The sequence below is a fragment of the Chiroxiphia lanceolata genome, chromosome 4, assembly GCF_009829145.1.
Source record: "Chiroxiphia lanceolata isolate bChiLan1 chromosome 4, bChiLan1.pri, whole genome shotgun sequence".
Lineage (NCBI taxonomy): Eukaryota > Metazoa > Chordata > Aves > Passeriformes > Pipridae > Chiroxiphia > Chiroxiphia lanceolata.
In genome coordinates, this window is record NC_045640.1 from 73261651 (window position 1) to 73280712 (window position 19062).

Genomic DNA, 19062 nt, shown 5'->3' on the forward strand with positions numbered 1-19062 from the left:
AAAAAAAAACCAACAAACACAGCTCACGGGGGAAAAAAAAAACGCACAACTAACCACCAAAAGCTGAAAAGAAAATGCCACACGCGTTACACCCGTACACAAACACACACATACACACACGCACACACACACCCCAAAGGAAACAGAAAACAAAAAAGTTTAATTCATGACATGCGTCGCACAGGGAATCCCAGTCGTTGGCAAATACCTTCAGCATGGTCATGGACATTTTCGTCAGGGATACGTTCAATCTGAGTCTCTACAGACTCATCCCAAATGGGTCTGGTGTCAAAGATGTCTTCAGGAACTGACTGCTGAGTCTCACTGGATGGCACATTTTCAATAACTGAAACTTCTAGGGCGCTACTGCTTTCATCATCTGAAACTAATTCTTGTTCTCTCTCTGACTGCGTGAGTCTTTCCACTAATTTAGAAGCTTCATCACTAATTTCTTCAAAGAACTCTATGGAGTTTTTGTAAAGATCAAAAAAATGGTCCTTACTTTCTTTTGTGGGACTAAAAGCACCGCGGGAACCTGTAGTGCTTCTGTTTTTAACTGGCAACCGTGATGAAAATACTTTCGATCTTGCTGTTGCTGCCTCATCTGAGTCTAGCTCAAACTTCATCTCACTCTCCCTCTCTCTGGTCTCTGCTTCTGCCTCAGCATAACTCCTAGCTTTGACTGAACGCTTAGCCTTTGGGTCCACAGGACTACTCGCGTCAGATTCCGATTTACTCCGGTTATCTTGTTTCGTAGGTAGAGCGCTCGTCACGTCGAGAGCTTTGGGGGACTCCAGCTTGCGGGCAGATGTGTCCGCGGAGGTGTACTGCGGTTCGGCTTTTTGGGAAGCGGATTTGATGGGAATTTTAGACTTTGGTTTTGCTTGCTCGTCTTTTCCTTCACACTGAGAACTGTCTAGGAAGTCGTCCGGGGAAAGGCTCTCGTTTTCCGACTGTTGCGAGGATTGCGATGCGGCGGCAGCTGTTCGGACGGGGATTTTGGATTTGCTTTCACAAGAAGGCACACTCTCCATTAGAGCAGTGGGGATTTCAATCACAGATCTCTGTTCCTCTGGGGAAGAGTCTGGGGACTCCTCACCCTGTTCAGAACTAACTGACCTGGTGACTTTGGAAAAATCTAATTCACCTTCTACCGCACACTGCTCAGGAGAGATGGGGCAAGGCACCTGACTGCTATCGACCGTGTCGGTCTCCGTTCTGGAGAGGGGTTCAGCTTCAGAGGCAGCAGTTTCTTTCTTTGGTGATTTTGAAGAAGCTGAAATACCCATTTTAATTGGAATTCTGGATTTAAGATCTGCTTTTGAGGTGCCTGTGCTGACACCTTCACCCGTCATTTCTTCTGATTTATCACTAGACTCGGGTGACGGGGGTGAATATTTCACTGTGTCTTTTTCTGGTATATCTGACTCCTCTGATTCTGAAGGTGCAAATGGGTTCAGCGAGCCCTCCAGCTTCGAAAATTCCTCCTCTGCTGCTTCTTTCACTTCTTCAGATAATGAAACTTCTTCCTGAGGCTCCTGCCCACCCTGGAAGAAGTGAAAGCTTTCATCTGGGTAGTTCCTTTTGGTCATGTCAATGGCTCCACTTCTAGTCATCTCAAACAACTTCCCTTCCTGAAAAAGAAAAGGGTTTTGTTCACTGAGTGGCGTCCCTTCTTCAGTGGGTGTCCTGGCCGGTGTCGTGTCAGGGGTTGTGCCTTGCGATCGCCTGTCTACCATCAACCCGAATATCTTTTGTTCCTCTTCTTTCACCCGAGCTTCAAAAGCTTCATCATCTTCACGTATTTCGCTCCACATGTCAGAATCCACATCGGTTCTAGTGATGACAATGTGACCCATCAATGTCTCCGTTTCATCTCTTATATCCTCAAGGGCAGATTCAGCTAAGTGCGTGGAATCTGAGGACAAAGACCCTTGTGACATGGTCTGAAATCCATCCTCTGGCTTGGGCTCTATTTCCATATACACTTCCTCTGAAGAGCAATACTCACTGCCTGTGTCTCTACTAAGTAAAGCTTCACCCGTCTGATCTTTCCCTTCTGCAACAGAATAGGTTTCCCTAGAGTGCAGACTTCTACCAGACCCTACCTCACTTTCAGAATCAATAAAGAAATGTCCAGAAGACACGTTTTCATAAGGACTCACTATATATGGAGCACTACTGTCAGTGGCATCTGCTACACAACTGTCAAGTTCCACTGTTTCAGTGGTAAGGGATGGATACTCTGATAATCGTTCCTCAGCAGGACTAGCTCTTTGAGATGTTTCGAAACCTGTATCTGCTTTTCCCAAATCCCTTCCCAAAGCAGAATAGTCAGTGGTATCAGCTTCAGCGAGTTTGCCATCTCGTGGTACAGAGTACTGGGTGGTACCATGCCCACAAGAAAGGCCCCCTGCCCTCTCTGACACAGCTCCTGTAGAAACGAGATCTCTGTGTAATGCTGCCGCGGGTTTGACATCCTTTTCGGTAGTCTCATATTGCTCGAGTGTTAACGAAGACTCAGCGTGAACTTCTTTCTGAGGACTGTCACCAATGCAGTGAGAGAGAGCACTCCCAGGTCGTGTGACTGTCTCACAGTCACCTGCACTGCCACAACGTTTAGATTCAGCACAACCATCGGAATGACAAGTGCCTGATTCTCCTGTGGAAGCCTCACAGCTGCGCCCAAGGATAAGCGGTTCCTCTTTGTCACCTTTGCCTTCTGTTTTAACTGCACCTGTCCCGACAGAGCATTGCTGGGAATCAATGGGTTGGAAACCTGCTTCGTCGGGGCTGGAGCTGGAGTCCATACTGGACGGTAAAGGTGAGGGTGGCTGCACTCGGATCACAGGCTCCATCAAGAGGCCTGAGTGGGCTTCTTTTTTGAGCCGGGTCAATTCTGGTTCGCTTTCCGAAGAGGAAGAGCTTTTCCTAGATTCAGCTGCAGGTGTAACTACCGTAGGTACATCTTTTTCTACTACAGCCATTGGCTCTGATGTTTCGGTTTCACATGGAGCTTCTGAGCTGGCAACTACACAAGATTCATCTTGCTTACGATTCTTTTTGTAACCTCTCTTCTGCTTTGCTTCTTGTTCCAATTCGTCAAACATTTTGATTTTGGTCACCATTTTAAACATCTCCTCTTCAGGGGTGAATCTCTTCTTCGGTTCGCTTTCCGAGTCATCCTCTGGCTCTTCGTTGACTTCAGGGATCGTGGCCGACTTTGGTATGTTTGAGAGTGACTGCAAGTCTGCCGTTTTAGGTGTGATTTCGTAGCTAATTTCTTCTGAACTGGGAGTCTCGGGTGAAACGGGACTTTTCCCCGAACTCTCCATGAGAGATGTTTGCTCTAGACTGTCATCATCGGCACTTCCCTCGGGGTCACGGAGAATCCTGGAACGCACCGATGCCAGCTCTGGGCAGCCTTCTCCTTTGCTAAGAACAGGCTGCAGAGGACCCTGCCCCAAAATACAAGCCTTCACTGTTGGTTCTACTGGGCTGCTTTCAAGGGAATCACGGCAGGGAGACTCTTTCATAGGACTGGGCTCCAAAGAGTCGGGTGTTTTGTGTGATGAGTTATCTTCTAGCACTGGGCTTGCTTCCAGGGAGTCTTTATGACTTATAGTCAAAGAGTCATCTGCAACTGGGCTAAAGCCTTCACTATCATGGCTAGCAAGTGAAAGTTCCAATTTCTGGGGACTTCTAACTGCAACACGGCGTTCACAGGTTATATCTTTTTCTTTCTCTAAAGCAGTGTCATGTGTTTCAGAAGACTTAGTGAAATGTGCAGTGGTTCTGGATTCTTTATCCCTGCTAATATCTTTCATAATGGAAGCTGAGCTACTTTCTTTAAGTTTATCAGCCTCTTCTTCAGAGGCTGTAGGTACACGCTCTTCTGATACATGGTCAGAATGAGACTTACTAGTCTCAGTAACAGCATCTAGCTGCCTCTCAGTAATACCTTTTTCATCTTCCTTTGAGGAGACTTCCTTCGGAGAGCATGTTTCAGCTGTTGTGTGTGCTCTAGCCGCTCCTTTAGCTTCCTCAGTTGGCCCATCAGTTTTCTTTGGTGAGAATGAAAGGCTTTCTGGGCTCGTTTCTGGAGTCTCTGCAAGACCCTCATGCTTGTAACTTTCCTCAGAGCTGATCTGAGGGGTTCCATCAAGCAGACTGCCTGGAGAGTCAGCCACACCTTCGTGTTTAAGGCTCTCTGAGCTCCCATCAAAAGCACCACTTTGCAGAGAAAGAGCGGGAAGGAATCCATCTTTCCCATCCTCTGTGGGAAAAGCAACACCGAAAGGACTGGTCAGTACTTGCTCCAAGTTAAGTTCTCCCTCCTCTGTCACCGAGAGGTGTCGGAACTGTTGGTATTTGTCATTATCCTCCAGTTCTTCTTTAATGACGTCAGAAAAGTCTGTTGAGGTTTTCCTGTCAGGGCTGATCTGGAAGTCAGGATCTCCTTGGTCATCAGAAGGCCTGCCCTTCCCAGATGCCATTTCTTTGGCACTTGCATCAGCTACTACAGGAGGGAGAGGTTCCACTGGCTTTTTGCTGCTCTGCTCTTTCGCCTGGTCTTTACCACCAGCTTTCTTGGTGGTTTCGGTGGTAGAAATTTGCATTTTGCCTTTTTTGGGTTGCGGCTCTTTCTCTGCTTTTGACACCGGGCTCGGCTTGTCCTTCTGTTTGTCTGTCTTGAGGCTTGTGACTCGCCTCGTTTCGCTCTGCGAAGGAGTTGTTTTCCTCCGGGTTGTTTCCTTCTCGGGGGCCTGTTGCTTCTGTTTGACAGACTTGTGCTCAAACAGGCCAGATATGTTCTTGGATGGGTCTTGCCCTGACTGAAAGGCTTTCATCAGCTCACGAACTGACATGGTCTCTTCGAGTCTCTCAGTCTTAGAAGAAGGTGAGACGGGCGGTTGGGCTTTGTGTGTTACCGGTTTCTTGACTTGTGCTGGTTTCTTAGGTGCCTTCTCAGCAGGGCTTTCTTTTGCTTGAACTCTGACGGGTAGTTTGGACCGGACTTTTTGCTCGTCTTCCACTCGTTTCTGAAGAGCTTTCACTTTATCTTTTATGGAGCCAATGGGAGTGTCCTCTATAACAGGGGACACGGCTTTAGCCTCCGGAGCAGCTGTCACCTTTAGGCCAGATTCCCCACCCTGCGACTCGTCTGCAGTGAGCTTTGGTAGTCTCAGCTTTTCTCCGCTGCTCTGCGCCTTGCCTTCCTTTGGCTTTGGCTTCTCTTTTAGTTTTGTCCTGACGGGCTTTTTAACTTCTGAGGCCACCTTCTGTTGCTCCTTTCCAGTTTTTGGAGATTCTTTTCCTCCTTTTTCAGAATCCCTGCTTATTACTACAGCTTCAACCTTCTCTTCTACTAAGCCCTCTTGTAAGGCTCGGGGCTGTACCTCAGGAAGAGAAACGTGTGTTTTTAAATCCTCTACCTTTCCTGCCATGCCTGGTTTCCCCTTTTTTGCTGTCCCTTTGTCTACCCTGACATCTACGCCGGTCGGTTCTGTGACTTCTGAGGGAGCATTTCTTCTGGCCTCTTCGATTTCCTCATCGCTGACAATGATCCATTCTTCTTCTACAGGTTCTTGTTTGGAAAGGGACTTCTGCAAAACATGTTCTTCTCTGGTATAGGATCCCCCTCTCAGAATTTCATTTACTTTTTCTAAGTCCTCTTTCACTCTTTCAACTATTTCGAAAGGCTCTCCTGGCTCTTCCTCAGCAGGTTTTCCAAGATCTTTCACTTTAATGGAGCCTGATTTATCAGAAGGGTCAGTTGTCAGGATGGCAGTCATTTTGATCAAATCTTGTTTCATCTCAGAAACTTCAGACAACAGGTCTGGACTGGCTAGTACAGGGACTTCATTAACCAGATGGCTTTTCAGGATAGATGTTTCTGTAGACTCTGTCTCGTCATCTTTGATGCGAATGAAAAACATTGAAAGTAAAGTGGAAATCAAAAATAGAGATTGGAAAATGTAATCAGGACTGAAAATGACAGTCTTTGGTTGCAGTGGTGGGAAGGTCAACAAAATGGGCCGGGAATGATGGATCCACAAGATCTGAGGGTACAAGAGCAAAGCAAAGCTAACGGGGGAGGAAAAAAAAAAAAAACAACTGAAAAGGAAAATGGCAGGAAATAACTTGCTTCACTTGATCGCTAGAGCACAACCACACATACAGTATCAAAGCTGGAACAAACCAAATCAGGACACCACTAAAAAGAAACCAAAACAACAACAACGAAATTCCAAACCAAAACCAGAAGAAACACAGTGAAGTTACACAAAGAGAGGCATCTCAAGATTGTTCAGATGTTACAGATCAATGTTCAAATAAAAAGAAAAAACAAGAAAAAAGGGGGAAAGCATTAGAACTGATTGAAAGTCGATTTCCTCTAAGAGAAAGCCAGTGTTAGCAAACTGTCAGAGTAACATCAGGTTAAGGGTTTTGTTTTTCTTAATGACCAAAATAAAAGGTGAAAAGTAATTCTGCAGTAATCTAAAATATGACCAAATACGTAGAGATCTGAATCAGCTGCAAACCGGCATTTCATCTAAGGGGATTTCACACCTACACAATGAAACAAACAGTCTTTTGTTTTAAGAGGCATGGTCCTTTCCTTGGAACATCCTCATTGACAACTAATGAACTGACTGAGGAAAGAGAAGACAGAGAAGAAAAGGAGAGAGAATAGGAAAAAACTGTGAATCAACTTAGAAGTGATTTCAGAGTTTTAAAAAATGTAATGTATGGCAACCCAAAATCAGAGACAGTCACACTAGACACATACGTACAATTCATGTAAGGCAAGTTATTTCCATGCAAAGCAAAGGTGTTGCAAATGCTGCTGGGGATGTTGTAGCTTCGGTTAAAAAACAAGAGCTCTAAAAATTAATCATATAAATTAAAGGTACATGAGAATCCTGTAAAACATACTGTGGTGAAATATTTGTCTAATCTGGCAATCAAGATACAGGAAGTTGGCTGCAGCAAATTCCCATTATGCCACAGCTGCCTGCTGGGAATGCTTCTTTCAGCAAGGACTCGTAGAAAATGGATATTGAACAGAATGAAACAGTGGAGGACTGAAGCAAGTTACGAACAGAACACAATGCTTAGGAATTACAACTGGACATTTTTTCCCTTTAAAGGTAGCACGTCACATGGAACTGCACGTTTCAGCACTCCAGACTTAAAGCCAAAGCGCTAACGCAAATAAGGAGAACCTAAGCAATACATAAGTAGCTGTATTTATCTGTAAAAAAACCAGCTGTTTTGCTACGCTGTTCTCCTGGGTGTAGCGAATGCTTAAAGTCTGTGCTGTACATTAATTATAACCAGGTCAATGAGGAGCATTATGGTGCTGAAAATGTGGCCTTCTGGTGCCGCTGTTTTGGTGTGAACTGTCCAGCGCACACTGAAATGCTGGTCAGTAGCTTCACAGACTTGGAATATATACTTTCATAAATATCAAATGCATGACTGTCCCACTGGCCAAAGAAGCAAGTTAATTAGCCGGAAGCAAAGCGGCTCCTGTGGGAAATAAAGGGCTTCTCTGTGGCCTGGGGAGCTGGTGGTGAGGAAGCAGCGGTGGAACAATGCAAGACGTGGCACTTTAACTGGAAACAAGACAGATGTCATTCTTTCCCTAGACAGATCCAAGAAATGGTTCAATTGGAAGCAGCTCTCATTAGAGAGTCTCTTCAGTCCATGCAGGTATTTGTTTGATTTGCATCTTCTCCCAAGGAGACCTCAGTGACCCCCTCGCCCTCAGTTTCTAATAGTAACAGCCTGATTCTGGAGGTACAAGGGGTACACGCGCTGTGCCAAGCTTCAATGTCATATTTCCAGCCATATTTCACCACAGTACAGGGCAGGGAGGGCGGGGAGGGTTAAACAGCCTGGTTACTTTGGGCAGTATCGCTTTTTGGCACGCTTGTATTCCATGAGATCCATGGAATACACGGGAGCCTTCACTAAGTTTTCATTAAAAGTGATACTGTCGTCTGTCTCAAGTACGAGGCAAGGATGGGCGTCGACAAGCGGAGAAAACAAAAAAAAAAAATGGAGGGATGAGCATCCGTACAAGCAAAATAGCAATAGCAGGATCACTAGGGATGTCAAAGGAAAGTAAATGCTTAGATGAACGGTTTTAAATTGTTAATTTATACGTTAAAATGTATTTAATTGGATGGCTGCTTCGATAATAAATTGTTTTCTATTAAAGTATTGATGTTATTAGCAATAGCAGTTAAAAACTTAGCTCTCTTTCATGCTTATGTTTACTCTTAACCATCTTTCATACGAACTGCATTTTAACACTTTCAACTCAAAAAAAAGAAAATCTTACTTTTTTCTGACGTCATGTCAACCTGGAGGAGAAAAAAGGGGGAAATTTAGCAGTTCAAATCGAATTATACATGGAAGTGAAGTTAAATCCACTAGATGTATGGAGACACACAGATTCATGGAACCAAGAATGTATTTACAGTAACAGCAAAAGCATGGCTTAATTTCTTTAGTGAAAGAAAACATAATCCTTGCCAAAAAAACCACATGAAACAAAATGCACTGTCAGACAATGAAAATTCAAGAGGCAAATTTTTGAGCTTGCCTTGTGATTTGAGTTTATTTCAGTTCTGCCAGCATTTGTCCACACAAGCACATGTCGGGTAAATTTGGCCATGTAAAAGTACCCGAATTTAGAAGTAGCATTAAACGTTCGGTTTCCTGTACAAACTTGTGGTGGGGGTAGGATGACCATGGGGAATGGAAATCAGCTGTGCAGTACTGCTGGTACAAGACATCGTGTGTGTTAAGGCCCCCAAGTTTTTTTTGTGAGTGTTGAAAACGTTGTAGTTGTTTGAAAATATTCTTGATAAAGGTAAATGCAATATACTGGCTCAGTTATGAGGTGAGTAAATCCTTGCTTTTCCATAAACTGACAACGAACAGAAGTAAATCACTGGCCACATGTACGTGTCTGTACATGCCTTGCAATGCTTAGGCTCACAAAATTAAATTTTACACTCAGCAGTGTGTTATGGATCTATAATAGTCTGAATTCCTCTGATGCACAGATCAGCCTACATGGTAACCTGGGATCCTTTAATTTCCCTTACTGTTCTTCCAGATCAGCATTATGTCAGCATACTAATATTATTAACATAAAAAATAATAAAGTCAACCAAAAATAATTTAAAATGGGAGGTGGTTTTAGCCACCAATGAGCTTGTCTTTTTGTGCTTTAGTTTCTCACACACGAATAGAAGAAGTCATATTTACCACAGGAGTAGTAAATACCTCTATAATGATAATAGCAAACTGCAATCCATGCCACAGAACTACTGAACTCTGTTCTGCATCCAAAGAAAAGATGTCCATCTGCTTTGGGTGGCTGGCTATTCTCCCTCTTCTTTCCAACAGCTGAACATCATCAAAATGTGGGGATGCTTTTCTAATGTTACCCACTGAGACCTTAAGGAACATCCACAACTGCCAGAACAGGGCTGGGAGCACAGAGGGGAGTTGGTGCCATTTAGTTTATGCTGAAGATGAAAATTCTAAACCTTATACTCCAGGTAAACTTACTTGTGACTTCTGGGTTAACACTGACTTTGTGCTGGATGTTATAAACGCAGAAGATTTCTAATTTTGACACAGGGCAAGTTAAACTCCGTACATTGTAAAAGTGAGCCTGTACAAGAGCCCTGAATTGCACTCCTCCTTTTTGTCTTTGTAGCACTGAGCTAAGGATGAATGTGCCTGTTTTACTACAGATTTCATCTTCCAAGTTGTGGCTGCTAGTTGTGTTTGAGTGGTGTGAGGAGGCACAAATATGCCGATTTAGCAACATTACCTCTTCTGGTTCTTGATCTGAATCTGATTCCTTTCAGTTCCAAATTGCCATGCGAAAAGAGAAGGGGAAAACAGCAGGCAAAAAGTAATTTTTTTAAAACAGAGTAGGAAAAAGTAACTTCTGACAACATTTAACAGAAAAGACGAAAATGCAGAACGTTTCTGCAACTGATTTATGTCAAAAAGTAGCAAAATTGAACTGTCAGTTTAAAACACAAAAGGGCTACAGAACTGAGCAAAATACAAACAGAAAAGTTGCTTCTGCGTGTTAGAATTCTAGTGATCCTTATTTGTACCAAAACTGTAAATATATACATACTTTCTCTCTATAAATTAGCATGAATAAATACCTAAAATAGTTAAGAACATTACCCACTGAAAGTTAAAATATGTTGAGATGTGCTGTTTTAAAAGTACACAAAAACGCTATAATAAGGACTATACTTCATTCCTCTTTAAAATCCCTGACCACAAAACTTTAACTGTGTTTTGCCCTCCTCCTTCCTTGTTTGTATTATAATGCTGATGACTAGAGACCAGTGTAATTTCACAGTACCTTTGTGTAAATGGGTAAAGTGATGTTTAAATTACATATGGCTTGGTGAACGAGGCCTCTCGTAGATTTTGGCTCCTTCATGAAAGATAATCGTCCACAGGGTTCTTGAGTGGTGTCTCGCACCTGCCAGAGCAAAAATACATCTCTTTAAATGGAATAGTTCAGGGACAAAATCGGGTTACAGTTGGGAATTTAGATAAATTGATTTTTTTTTTCCTTCGTTCGCAAAAAATATGGGGAAACAATAACTTGAAATATTCAAAAAAGGAGCCATTAGTATTACCTTAACAAATAGAGGAAGTCTATTCTCTTTGAAGGCAAAAAAGCTGAATATATGATGTTGCCCACTCTTTGTGAGAGGCACCAAATTGCCAAAGCAGTCAACATAGATGGGTTTTCCTTCTAATACCTGTTGGAAAGGGAAAAAGCAGCAAAGCAGCAATTAATCACAGTGGTTAGGTGGTTAGGATTTCTTAGAGAAGAAATCACAGGCAGAGAAGTATTTTCTTCAGCAATCAAATCAAAAGTCAAAGGCAGTGTTTGTCAGCAGATTTCTATTTATTTCAGGTGGATTTGTAAAGGCCTAGAGCTTTTCAGAGTCAGGTCTCAGGTAAATACCTATCTTAAATCTCTATATAATGGTACTGTTACATCTCCAGATTGTGCTGTTATGCCCCCCCCCCCGTGTTTAAATATCAGAGTAGCAGTCTGGGACATGTTCCCTTCAGCCTGACAATACATCAATGTCTCATCCTTACTTCCCAGAAATTTAGCCTCGGCAGTTTGATAATCCTTATTTTATCTACCTGCTCTGCACAAGAAATGCCTGTCAGAGCTTCAGGAACAGCGAGGACAGATTTTTTAAACGTGGGATTCTCAAGGAAAAGAGGTTGAACTAAGCAGAAGAATGTGCCATGCCTGTAAGTTAAAGCACTTCCAATCTGTTATCCCTTCTGAGGAAGCTGACAGAGCCAGAAAAACTGCATTTAGCAGGCAGTTTCCTGGAAAGCTTTTGCCTGTTCAGCAGCAGACTTAATTTTATTTTTGTAAAGCAGAATACTAATCAAACTTGCTACTTCAACTTCTTGGTACGTAAAGGTGCTGACAAAACATGACTACTGTCAAACTGCCTTTTTGGTTAGTGATATGCATTTTAGGTGTTACTGGAAACTGGGATTTACATGTGGTTTTTGGCTCTGACTGTCCCTCTTTAGCCCTGTGGGCTAAAGTTCAGCTGAGAGTTCAGCAGTTTCCCATTGGGTATAGTGTTTCATCACTACTTTTCCCTTATATCTGACTGAAGTCCAAGTTTCCATCTTATCACTACAGTTGATACTGCCTCATGACAGTAGTTGCTGGCAGGTATTTTGTAGTACTTGTGGCAGATAGAAGGCAGAAAATACTTTAGTTTAAAAGCAGAAACTAGAAAATGGAGAAAACAGAGCCCTGTACAGTACCTCTACGTCCCTGCTTCTGGCAACTTCAGCAAAATTTTCCTGTTGTTCTAGAGTTTTATCCACCTTGTCGTCCGTCATGCAGAAACACCTTAACCGCGCTTCGATGGGATCGTGGGATTTGGCAAACACCACAAATTTGGCCATGTAGGGGACACAGATAATCTCTCTGTACACTTGGGAAGCAAAAGTAACAGATTCTTGTGTCTGTCGACAGTCTATCAACCAAAATCTGTAAAGGAAAATGAAGAGTTGGGTCAGCAGCACAGAAAGATTTAAGAAAGGAAATTATATGCTTCCCCAGCCTGGCAGCATTAGCTGGTAAGCCCAGCAATTGTAGATAACAAGTCACAAAAAAAGAATTGTTACGCTTCTTTTTTGTCCACCATCTAACTTAAAGGATAACAGCACATTCCTTATATACAATATCAAAACCTGGAGGTCTTTAGGTCGACGTAAATGATCTCGTCCTGCATGCAGTGTCAGAAATTATTCTCATGTGAATTTAATCACCAAGTATTTTCCAGGCAGTAACATGTGCTGCCTGCTTTCCCAGCCATCACTTTGGTTTCTCTGCGGAGCCGATGACATTTCTTCTACATAAAATCCACTGTGTGGGTGGAAATCACGCTCCAGTTTCATACCCGTAGGATGGAGACGGAAGTCGGGAGAGGTCAAAGACAGCTCAAAAGCTGATCTAATCTACAGGGGGCTTATTCCTTACTGTGGATTACATGGTATTACGACCCCAAAGCACACCTTCTCAGCGTGACTGCCCTGGGCTTACTCATCTGCAGCTGAATAACAGTGAATTCTGTGCTGTGCTGCTCTTTAGAACATTTAACAAACACATTGGTCAAAAAAAACAAGCTGATGACATTTGAAGGAGAGAAAGCATGTGTGGCACAGAAAGGCTCTGCACACTGATACTTTCCTTTTCCTGTGTGGGAGAACTATGCTGTGCTGGACTCAAACTGGAGAGGCTACATCCTCTGAGAAACCACCAGATGCCTCAATGATTTGCTGTCATACACCAGGGGCTAAAAAGCCCAAACACAGACAATTTTTTAAAAAGCTGCAGCTCAGGAAATGGAAAACAACAGCCAGGCCTCCAAGTCTGCAGTGTGATTCACATGACAAATGTATCTCTTTCCCAAGCTCATTTTGAACAAGGTTAGTCTTGTGAATGGGAAAATTGTTGTCCATCATTAATGATTTAGCTAGACAGAAAAAATTACTGTGAATAGCAAACAGTCAGAAATCAGCCGGCTCTTGGCAAGGAAATAAGGACAGCAGCACTTTTAGACCAGGGCACAAGTGAAAAAAATTAAGGTTAGCTTGTCCTTTGACAAAGAAAGTAGTTATTTCCCTGACTCCAAATCCATGAAAAATCCCATTTTCTAACTTTACCAGCGCTTAAAGTCACATTTGAGTGAAAGGAGTCAGCTGAACATTCATTTCATTTACAAAGAACAGGTAGAACCCCTTACAATCTCTACACGGGACCCTGCCTATATCACAGAACATTAACAACAGTTTTCATGTCATCATCAGGATTAGGAAAGATCCACTATAAACATGGGCTGTAGATTCATAAACTGTCACCCTCATTCTGGCTGTATTTCACATGTAGCCTTGCTGGGGACTTCACAGTTTCAGGGACTTGGATCTCTCAAACTCTGCATCTAGTGTCCACATATGGTTCTTAAATTAGCCTTTAATTCAGCTTTAATTTCGCCCTTTACACAGACTGAGAGCTAAACACACTGTAAGATCTCCCTCTTGTGGCCACTGCTGTTACAGCAAAATGTTGACCTGAACCAAAAAGGAATGTACATCAGCAAAGCATCCAGCTTAATGGGGAAAAAAAGCCCTTTCTGAACTGAGAAAGTATAAAAAAATAATACTTTATTTTGCCTAATGTTAAACTGGGGGTTGGACCGCAAGAGTTGCTCTCATTTTAACACTGAATACATTATTTCACCATGTAACAAATCTAATCTAATAGTAATAACTGCCCAGGACACTCAAGATTGGCACTGAATTCACTGAATTTCATGGGCAAGTTACCCAAGATTTTTGTTTGCTAGACTACACTCCCTAAATGGAACACTTTCCAGATCATGGATTACATCTCCTGCAGGAGATTTCTGTGCATTTCTGTGATATAAATCATGGGCAGTGTACAAACTAAAATACATACATATATATGTATTATTACTATTATTATTTTAATACGAAATTCTGTTTTCAGGAAGAGAGCAGTTGAACTTCGTCCCAAGAACAAATGGTTGGAAGAGATGCTTCTAGACCCCAGTTTTGTACACCTACAAGTCTTTCTGCATGACTCCTCAGTTTCTGGATATTCTGGAAGTAATATCTCTTTTAAGATGTACAATGAGGTACCCAAACAAAAAATTTCTATTTCCACGGAAATTTGTATAATAATAAGTATCTCTGTTCCTTCTACTGTATAAACTAAAATACTTTAAAGGAAATATCTGTTGGGAAAACAAGAGATGCACTTGAAAGTATCACTGTAAAACTCATGTTTGGTTGTGTAGGTACCTGGCAGACACATTTGTTGTGAAGGAAACACATTCATTAACAAATGTCAGTGGTGTTGTCCCGGTGATGTCTTCCCATTGAGCAGGGGTGGTTCCTCCTGAAGGAAGAGAGATTTAAAAAAAAAAAAAAAAAAGATTAAAACCAAGCAAGTCTGCAACTCTTTTGCTTCTAAGAAATATTTTCAATTCTTCTGAGTTTTTAATTGCTATGAAATCAGTAATAATCCCAGACATGCCTTCTCCTTGGGTCCATATTATGCCACCAATGCTGGCAGGATTGGAGGGGTTAAATTAAACACGATTAAATTAATTTACTAAATTAAATGCATGTAGCTCATTTCTGCCTCTTAAGTGAGACTAAATGAGGCACTGGTCACTTTGGAGTTATAGCAAGCATTAAGTGTTTAAATCCATTATTTTTCATTCGAGCGTAGTGCAACATTAAGTCTGAACTACACTTACTCTGCCAGGCAGAGCTATGTTGGTTTTCAAGGCGCAAACTGTAAGGAAAATGTAAAAAACCCCACCAAACCTCAAGTGTATGATTATATTACACATCTCTTGTTAGTCCAAACAACAAATGTTATTTCTGTTTAAAAATAATTGTTTGCGAAGTAGTTTATTTTCACAGCTGCTCATCCCAGTCAGGTTTTCTCCGAGCTTCCCGTGTGTGCAATCAGCTTAAAACATCTTCCAGCCCACGAGGAGTGACAGATTCAAGATGCACGTGCAAAGCTGCAGCACTGACATCCTACCTGTTATGCTGCATAGTAACCTCAGGGTGGGCGTGTCGCCTCCGTAGCCATTCATGATCCCATCGCTGGAGGCCTTGGGGACGGGAATCGTCATCGTGATGGGTTTGTGGAACTTCCTCCTCCTGGGCTCCAGCGTGACGATGGGGCTGAAGGTGGCCTTGTTGCCTAAAATCTTCTTCGTAAGTTCAGTGTGCATAGGTTGAGCCTTGCCAGAGCAATAGGAAAAGTAACAGCATGGTTACTTGAAAACAGTGTAGTGAGTTTGTGAAGAACTGGGTCTGCGTATTGTATACTTTTTTTCCCCTTAGAACAAGCTCTGAGCTGTTTTAAAAGTGTGCTATTCACCCAATCCTAGGGGATACCAACAAGCGCAGTCTCCTGGCCAAGGTAAGTTGGGGATGCAAGCAGCAGGAGGACAGGGGAAAAGACTTCCCTTTCTTTCAGGAGTGAATTGTTAGGTTGGTTCCTTCATGCTGAGAATCTGTACATTTGACTTAACTATTGCAGCACTTTTTACTTCTCTGCTGCCTTTCATAAGAAGTATTTAAGAAACTGTTCTATGACCTACTGTATCATTATCAATATATTATATTATTATTACTATATCATAATCATCAGCAAAGTTAGGTACTTTTTCCAAGATTATATGGACAGTTAACAGACAGGAATCTGAACTAACTGGAAAACCCAAAACTTTACCACTTGTTTTGACTTTTGCAAGGATTTTCTTTTTTATTATTACTATTTTTACTAGAAGCATCGTAGACAAGATACAACACAATAAGCTGAACACGCTGCTCTCCATTCAGAGAATCACAGATTCAACTAGGTTGGAAAAGACCTGTGAGATCATCAAGTCCAACCTATGATTCAACACCACCTTGTCACCCAGACCATGGCACTGATGCCACATCCAGTCTCTTCTTAAACACCTCCAGGGACCGTGACTCCACCAACTTCCTTGGCAGCCCATTCCAGTGTCTGATTACTCTGTAAAGAATTTCTTCCTAATATCCAAGCTGAACCTACCCGGCACAGCTCAAGACTGTGCCCTCTTGTCCTACTGCTGGTTCCTGGGAGATCGACCCCCACCTGGCTCCCCCCTCCTGTCAGGGGGTTGTAGAGACTGATGAGGTCTCCCCTGAGCCTCCTCCTCTCCAGGCTGAACAGCCCCAGCTTCCTCAGCCTCTCGCTCACAGCACTTGTGCTCCAGTCCCTTCCCCAGCCTCGTTGCCCTTCTTTGGACACCTCTCCAGCACCCTTCCTAATCTGAGGGGCCCAGAACTTCAAAGAAGGTGATTTTACACTAAAAACCTTGTGATTGTTGCACCGTACCTGGAGGCCAACGCGGATTCGTTTGGTTAGAGCCCCTTCCGGGAAGACTGCCTGTACTTGTGGCACCACAGTGCTGCTCAGCACCCCTCCCTCGGGCCCGATGAGGTTGCTGTCCTGCTTGATCCGGGACACCACCGCGAAGTACTGAGGGAAATCCCGGGTGATGATGCGGCAGATCCGCTTCTTCTCCAGCTCCTCTGGAGTGTCAAGTACTGAGGGCGGAAGAGGAGATGGTCAGAAGACAAGAGTTTCACAGAACCTTCAAAACGCAGTCAAGTTTTTCACAGTTCGATGCAACTCACACAAAGTTTTGTTGTCTAGAAATCGAGGAGAAAAAGGAAACACATTCCAGTGTTCAGCTAAACCAGAGAAATCCGGAAAAGGACAGACAGACAGACTGAACAACCAACAGAAGGGAGCTTAACACAGCCAGCAGAATTCACTGACATCTCCAAAATAAGCAGCCAAACGCACCAAGCTCCTTTCTACTTCACATATTTAGAACGCAGTGATGCAGCACAAAGAAAACGAAACTTCAAAATAAAAAACTATCAAAGTATGAGTTTGCCTTTAATTCTGTGAGGTGGCTTGTTTACTTTGGGGTTTGTTTGGGGTTTTTTGTTTAAAAAATAACAAATTTTGCAGATCCAAGACAGCCCAAGGCCATTCTGTTCTCTCAGAAAGCAAAGAGTACCCGTGACTGACATTTCCTCCCACACGTGGGGCTGCTTGGAAAGGATTAGTATGATAATTGCCTTGTTTTGGAAAGATGTTTGCTATGGAAACTTTTTGTTTCACACCATGAAAAGGAGCAGCAGCAAACACAAGTGTAGCACCTCTTCCCAATTTCCTGATGGCAGATGTCCCATGACTTCAGCAGCTCAGGTAAGGGAAGAAAGCAAATGGTCAAAGCTGTTACCCCCAGTTAGAGCAGCAGTACAGGAGCAGGATAAAAAGCCAAGTCCACCCCTGGATACCTTCATCCATCCCATTGAGGATTTCGTTCAGCTCATCCTCAGTGTATTCACAGAAGTGCTCCTTCCAGCTGTCCCCGTTCTCGCTGCGCAGGATCACCAGCTCCCTCTCCTTCCCACGCAGAGCAGCAAAGTGGGGGATCTCCACAATCACAGGCCTGGCACGGCAACACAGCGCATTAAATGCACACGGGAGAGAGGAAGAGACAGGATTAACAGCAACTCTATTCAGTCTGCCACAAAGTGACCTGGAATTCTACCTATTTGGCTGGAATACTTCGGCACAGTCCTAAACTAGTAGGCCACTAACACAAACTAAATGTTTACAGGGACCCAGTAAGTGCTGAAGGACAGATGAAAAAGTGCATTCACCTCTTTCCACAGTGTGAATGAGATTTGGTAAGATAATAGTGCTTATCTGGAAATTTGGTGATTGTTTCACAAATCCATCAAAAACTCATGCTCGTTTTAGTTGTCACTACTGTCTGGGTTAACCTGTGCAACTTCATTTCAAAGAGAATCTACTGTAATATGCAGGAATAGTGGTACAAATTCTGATCTCACTTATACTAGTGCAAATCAGAATAATTTCATTGCTATGGGGGGGGCAGGTGTGTCCTGCGCCAATTTACTTCTTCATAATTCTATGTATTCCAATGAACTTATTCCTGATTTACACCTCGGGAGAGATACAGGAGGTCTGAGGAGATTGTCTGGGTTGCTATTGCAGTATAGGAGATAAGAATTTGCCTTGTTGCCTTACAAGCACATGTCAATATATGTATCAGCATAAGCGCCCATATATATATATATATATATACACACACATATACACATGTGTACATATAATATATCTATATTTAGATACACATATACATACATACTCTTAGAAATAAGAGAGAAAATATAAATATATTTGTATAAACACTTCTCTAATTAGAGGACTCACACAGGTTACCATATACATAGTAGATGCCATGTGTTCTATCACACCCGTGGTTATCCAACATAGAACTTATCGATTGATCAGTCCTTGATACAAAAAAACAGCTTGAAGTTTACAGTAGATTCCTTTTTTTTTTTGTCCCAATCCAGGTTGCTTTGCTACAGACATCAAGCACATAACTAGGAAGATTTCATGCCAAAACAAAAATGAAGGCCACAGTACTCGAAGAAAAAGATACAAACATACCACCAAAACAAAACCACATATCACAAAGGTTGAAAAATGATCCACTAAGGGTTAAGTGTACAAAATTTCAAATGATAGAAAGGGACAGTATCATGGGCATAATGACAATAAAAAAATCATATTGCAGAAGGAGGAGAAGAATGGGGAGGTCAGCATCCATCAATTTGTTTCAAGTCTCTCCTACCCAAGGAATTTGGTCCCAGGAGGCCCCAGCTGAAGGATTCGGCTGACCAAGCTTTCTCCCTCATTAAGTGGGGGAGGAGCCGTAGGCAGATGAAGTTTACTGAGTACATCCAAAGCAGCAGTGAAAGAAAGAACATAAATAAACTTTATGTATTTTTTGTGCCAGAACGCCAGTGCCACTGTCT

The 19062-nt window shown here is 42.7% G+C and overlaps 1 protein-coding gene across 22 annotated transcripts in view; it reads right to left on the reverse strand.

Annotated features, from left to right (window-relative positions):
- The window catches only part of ANK2 (ankyrin 2), a 191637-nt gene that overhangs the window by 28951 nt on the left and 143624 nt on the right, over positions 1 to 19062 (reverse strand). For 9 of the 22 annotated variants that reach the window (XM_032684747.1, XM_032684740.1, XM_032684748.1 and 6 more), the window contains 10 exons: positions 18879 to 18977; positions 17506 to 17660; positions 16529 to 16740; positions 15194 to 15398; positions 14440 to 14536; positions 11875 to 12103; positions 10701 to 10826; positions 10418 to 10540; positions 9863 to 9892; positions 8354 to 8375 (listed from right to left, as the gene is read on the reverse strand). In XM_032684747.1, the coding sequence (XP_032540638.1) occupies positions 8354 to 8375; positions 9863 to 9892; positions 10418 to 10540; positions 10701 to 10826; positions 11875 to 12103; positions 14440 to 14536; positions 15194 to 15398; positions 16529 to 16740; positions 17506 to 17660; positions 18879 to 18977 (1298 nt within the window). Of the gene's footprint in view, positions 1 to 208; positions 5918 to 8353; positions 8376 to 9862; positions 9893 to 10417; positions 10541 to 10700; positions 10827 to 11874; positions 12104 to 14439; positions 14537 to 15193; positions 15399 to 16528; positions 16741 to 17505; positions 17661 to 18878; positions 18978 to 19062 lie in introns of all 22 variants that reach the window. The other 13 variants (XM_032684755.1, XM_032684754.1, XM_032684753.1 and 10 more) reach the window with 4 other exon arrangements.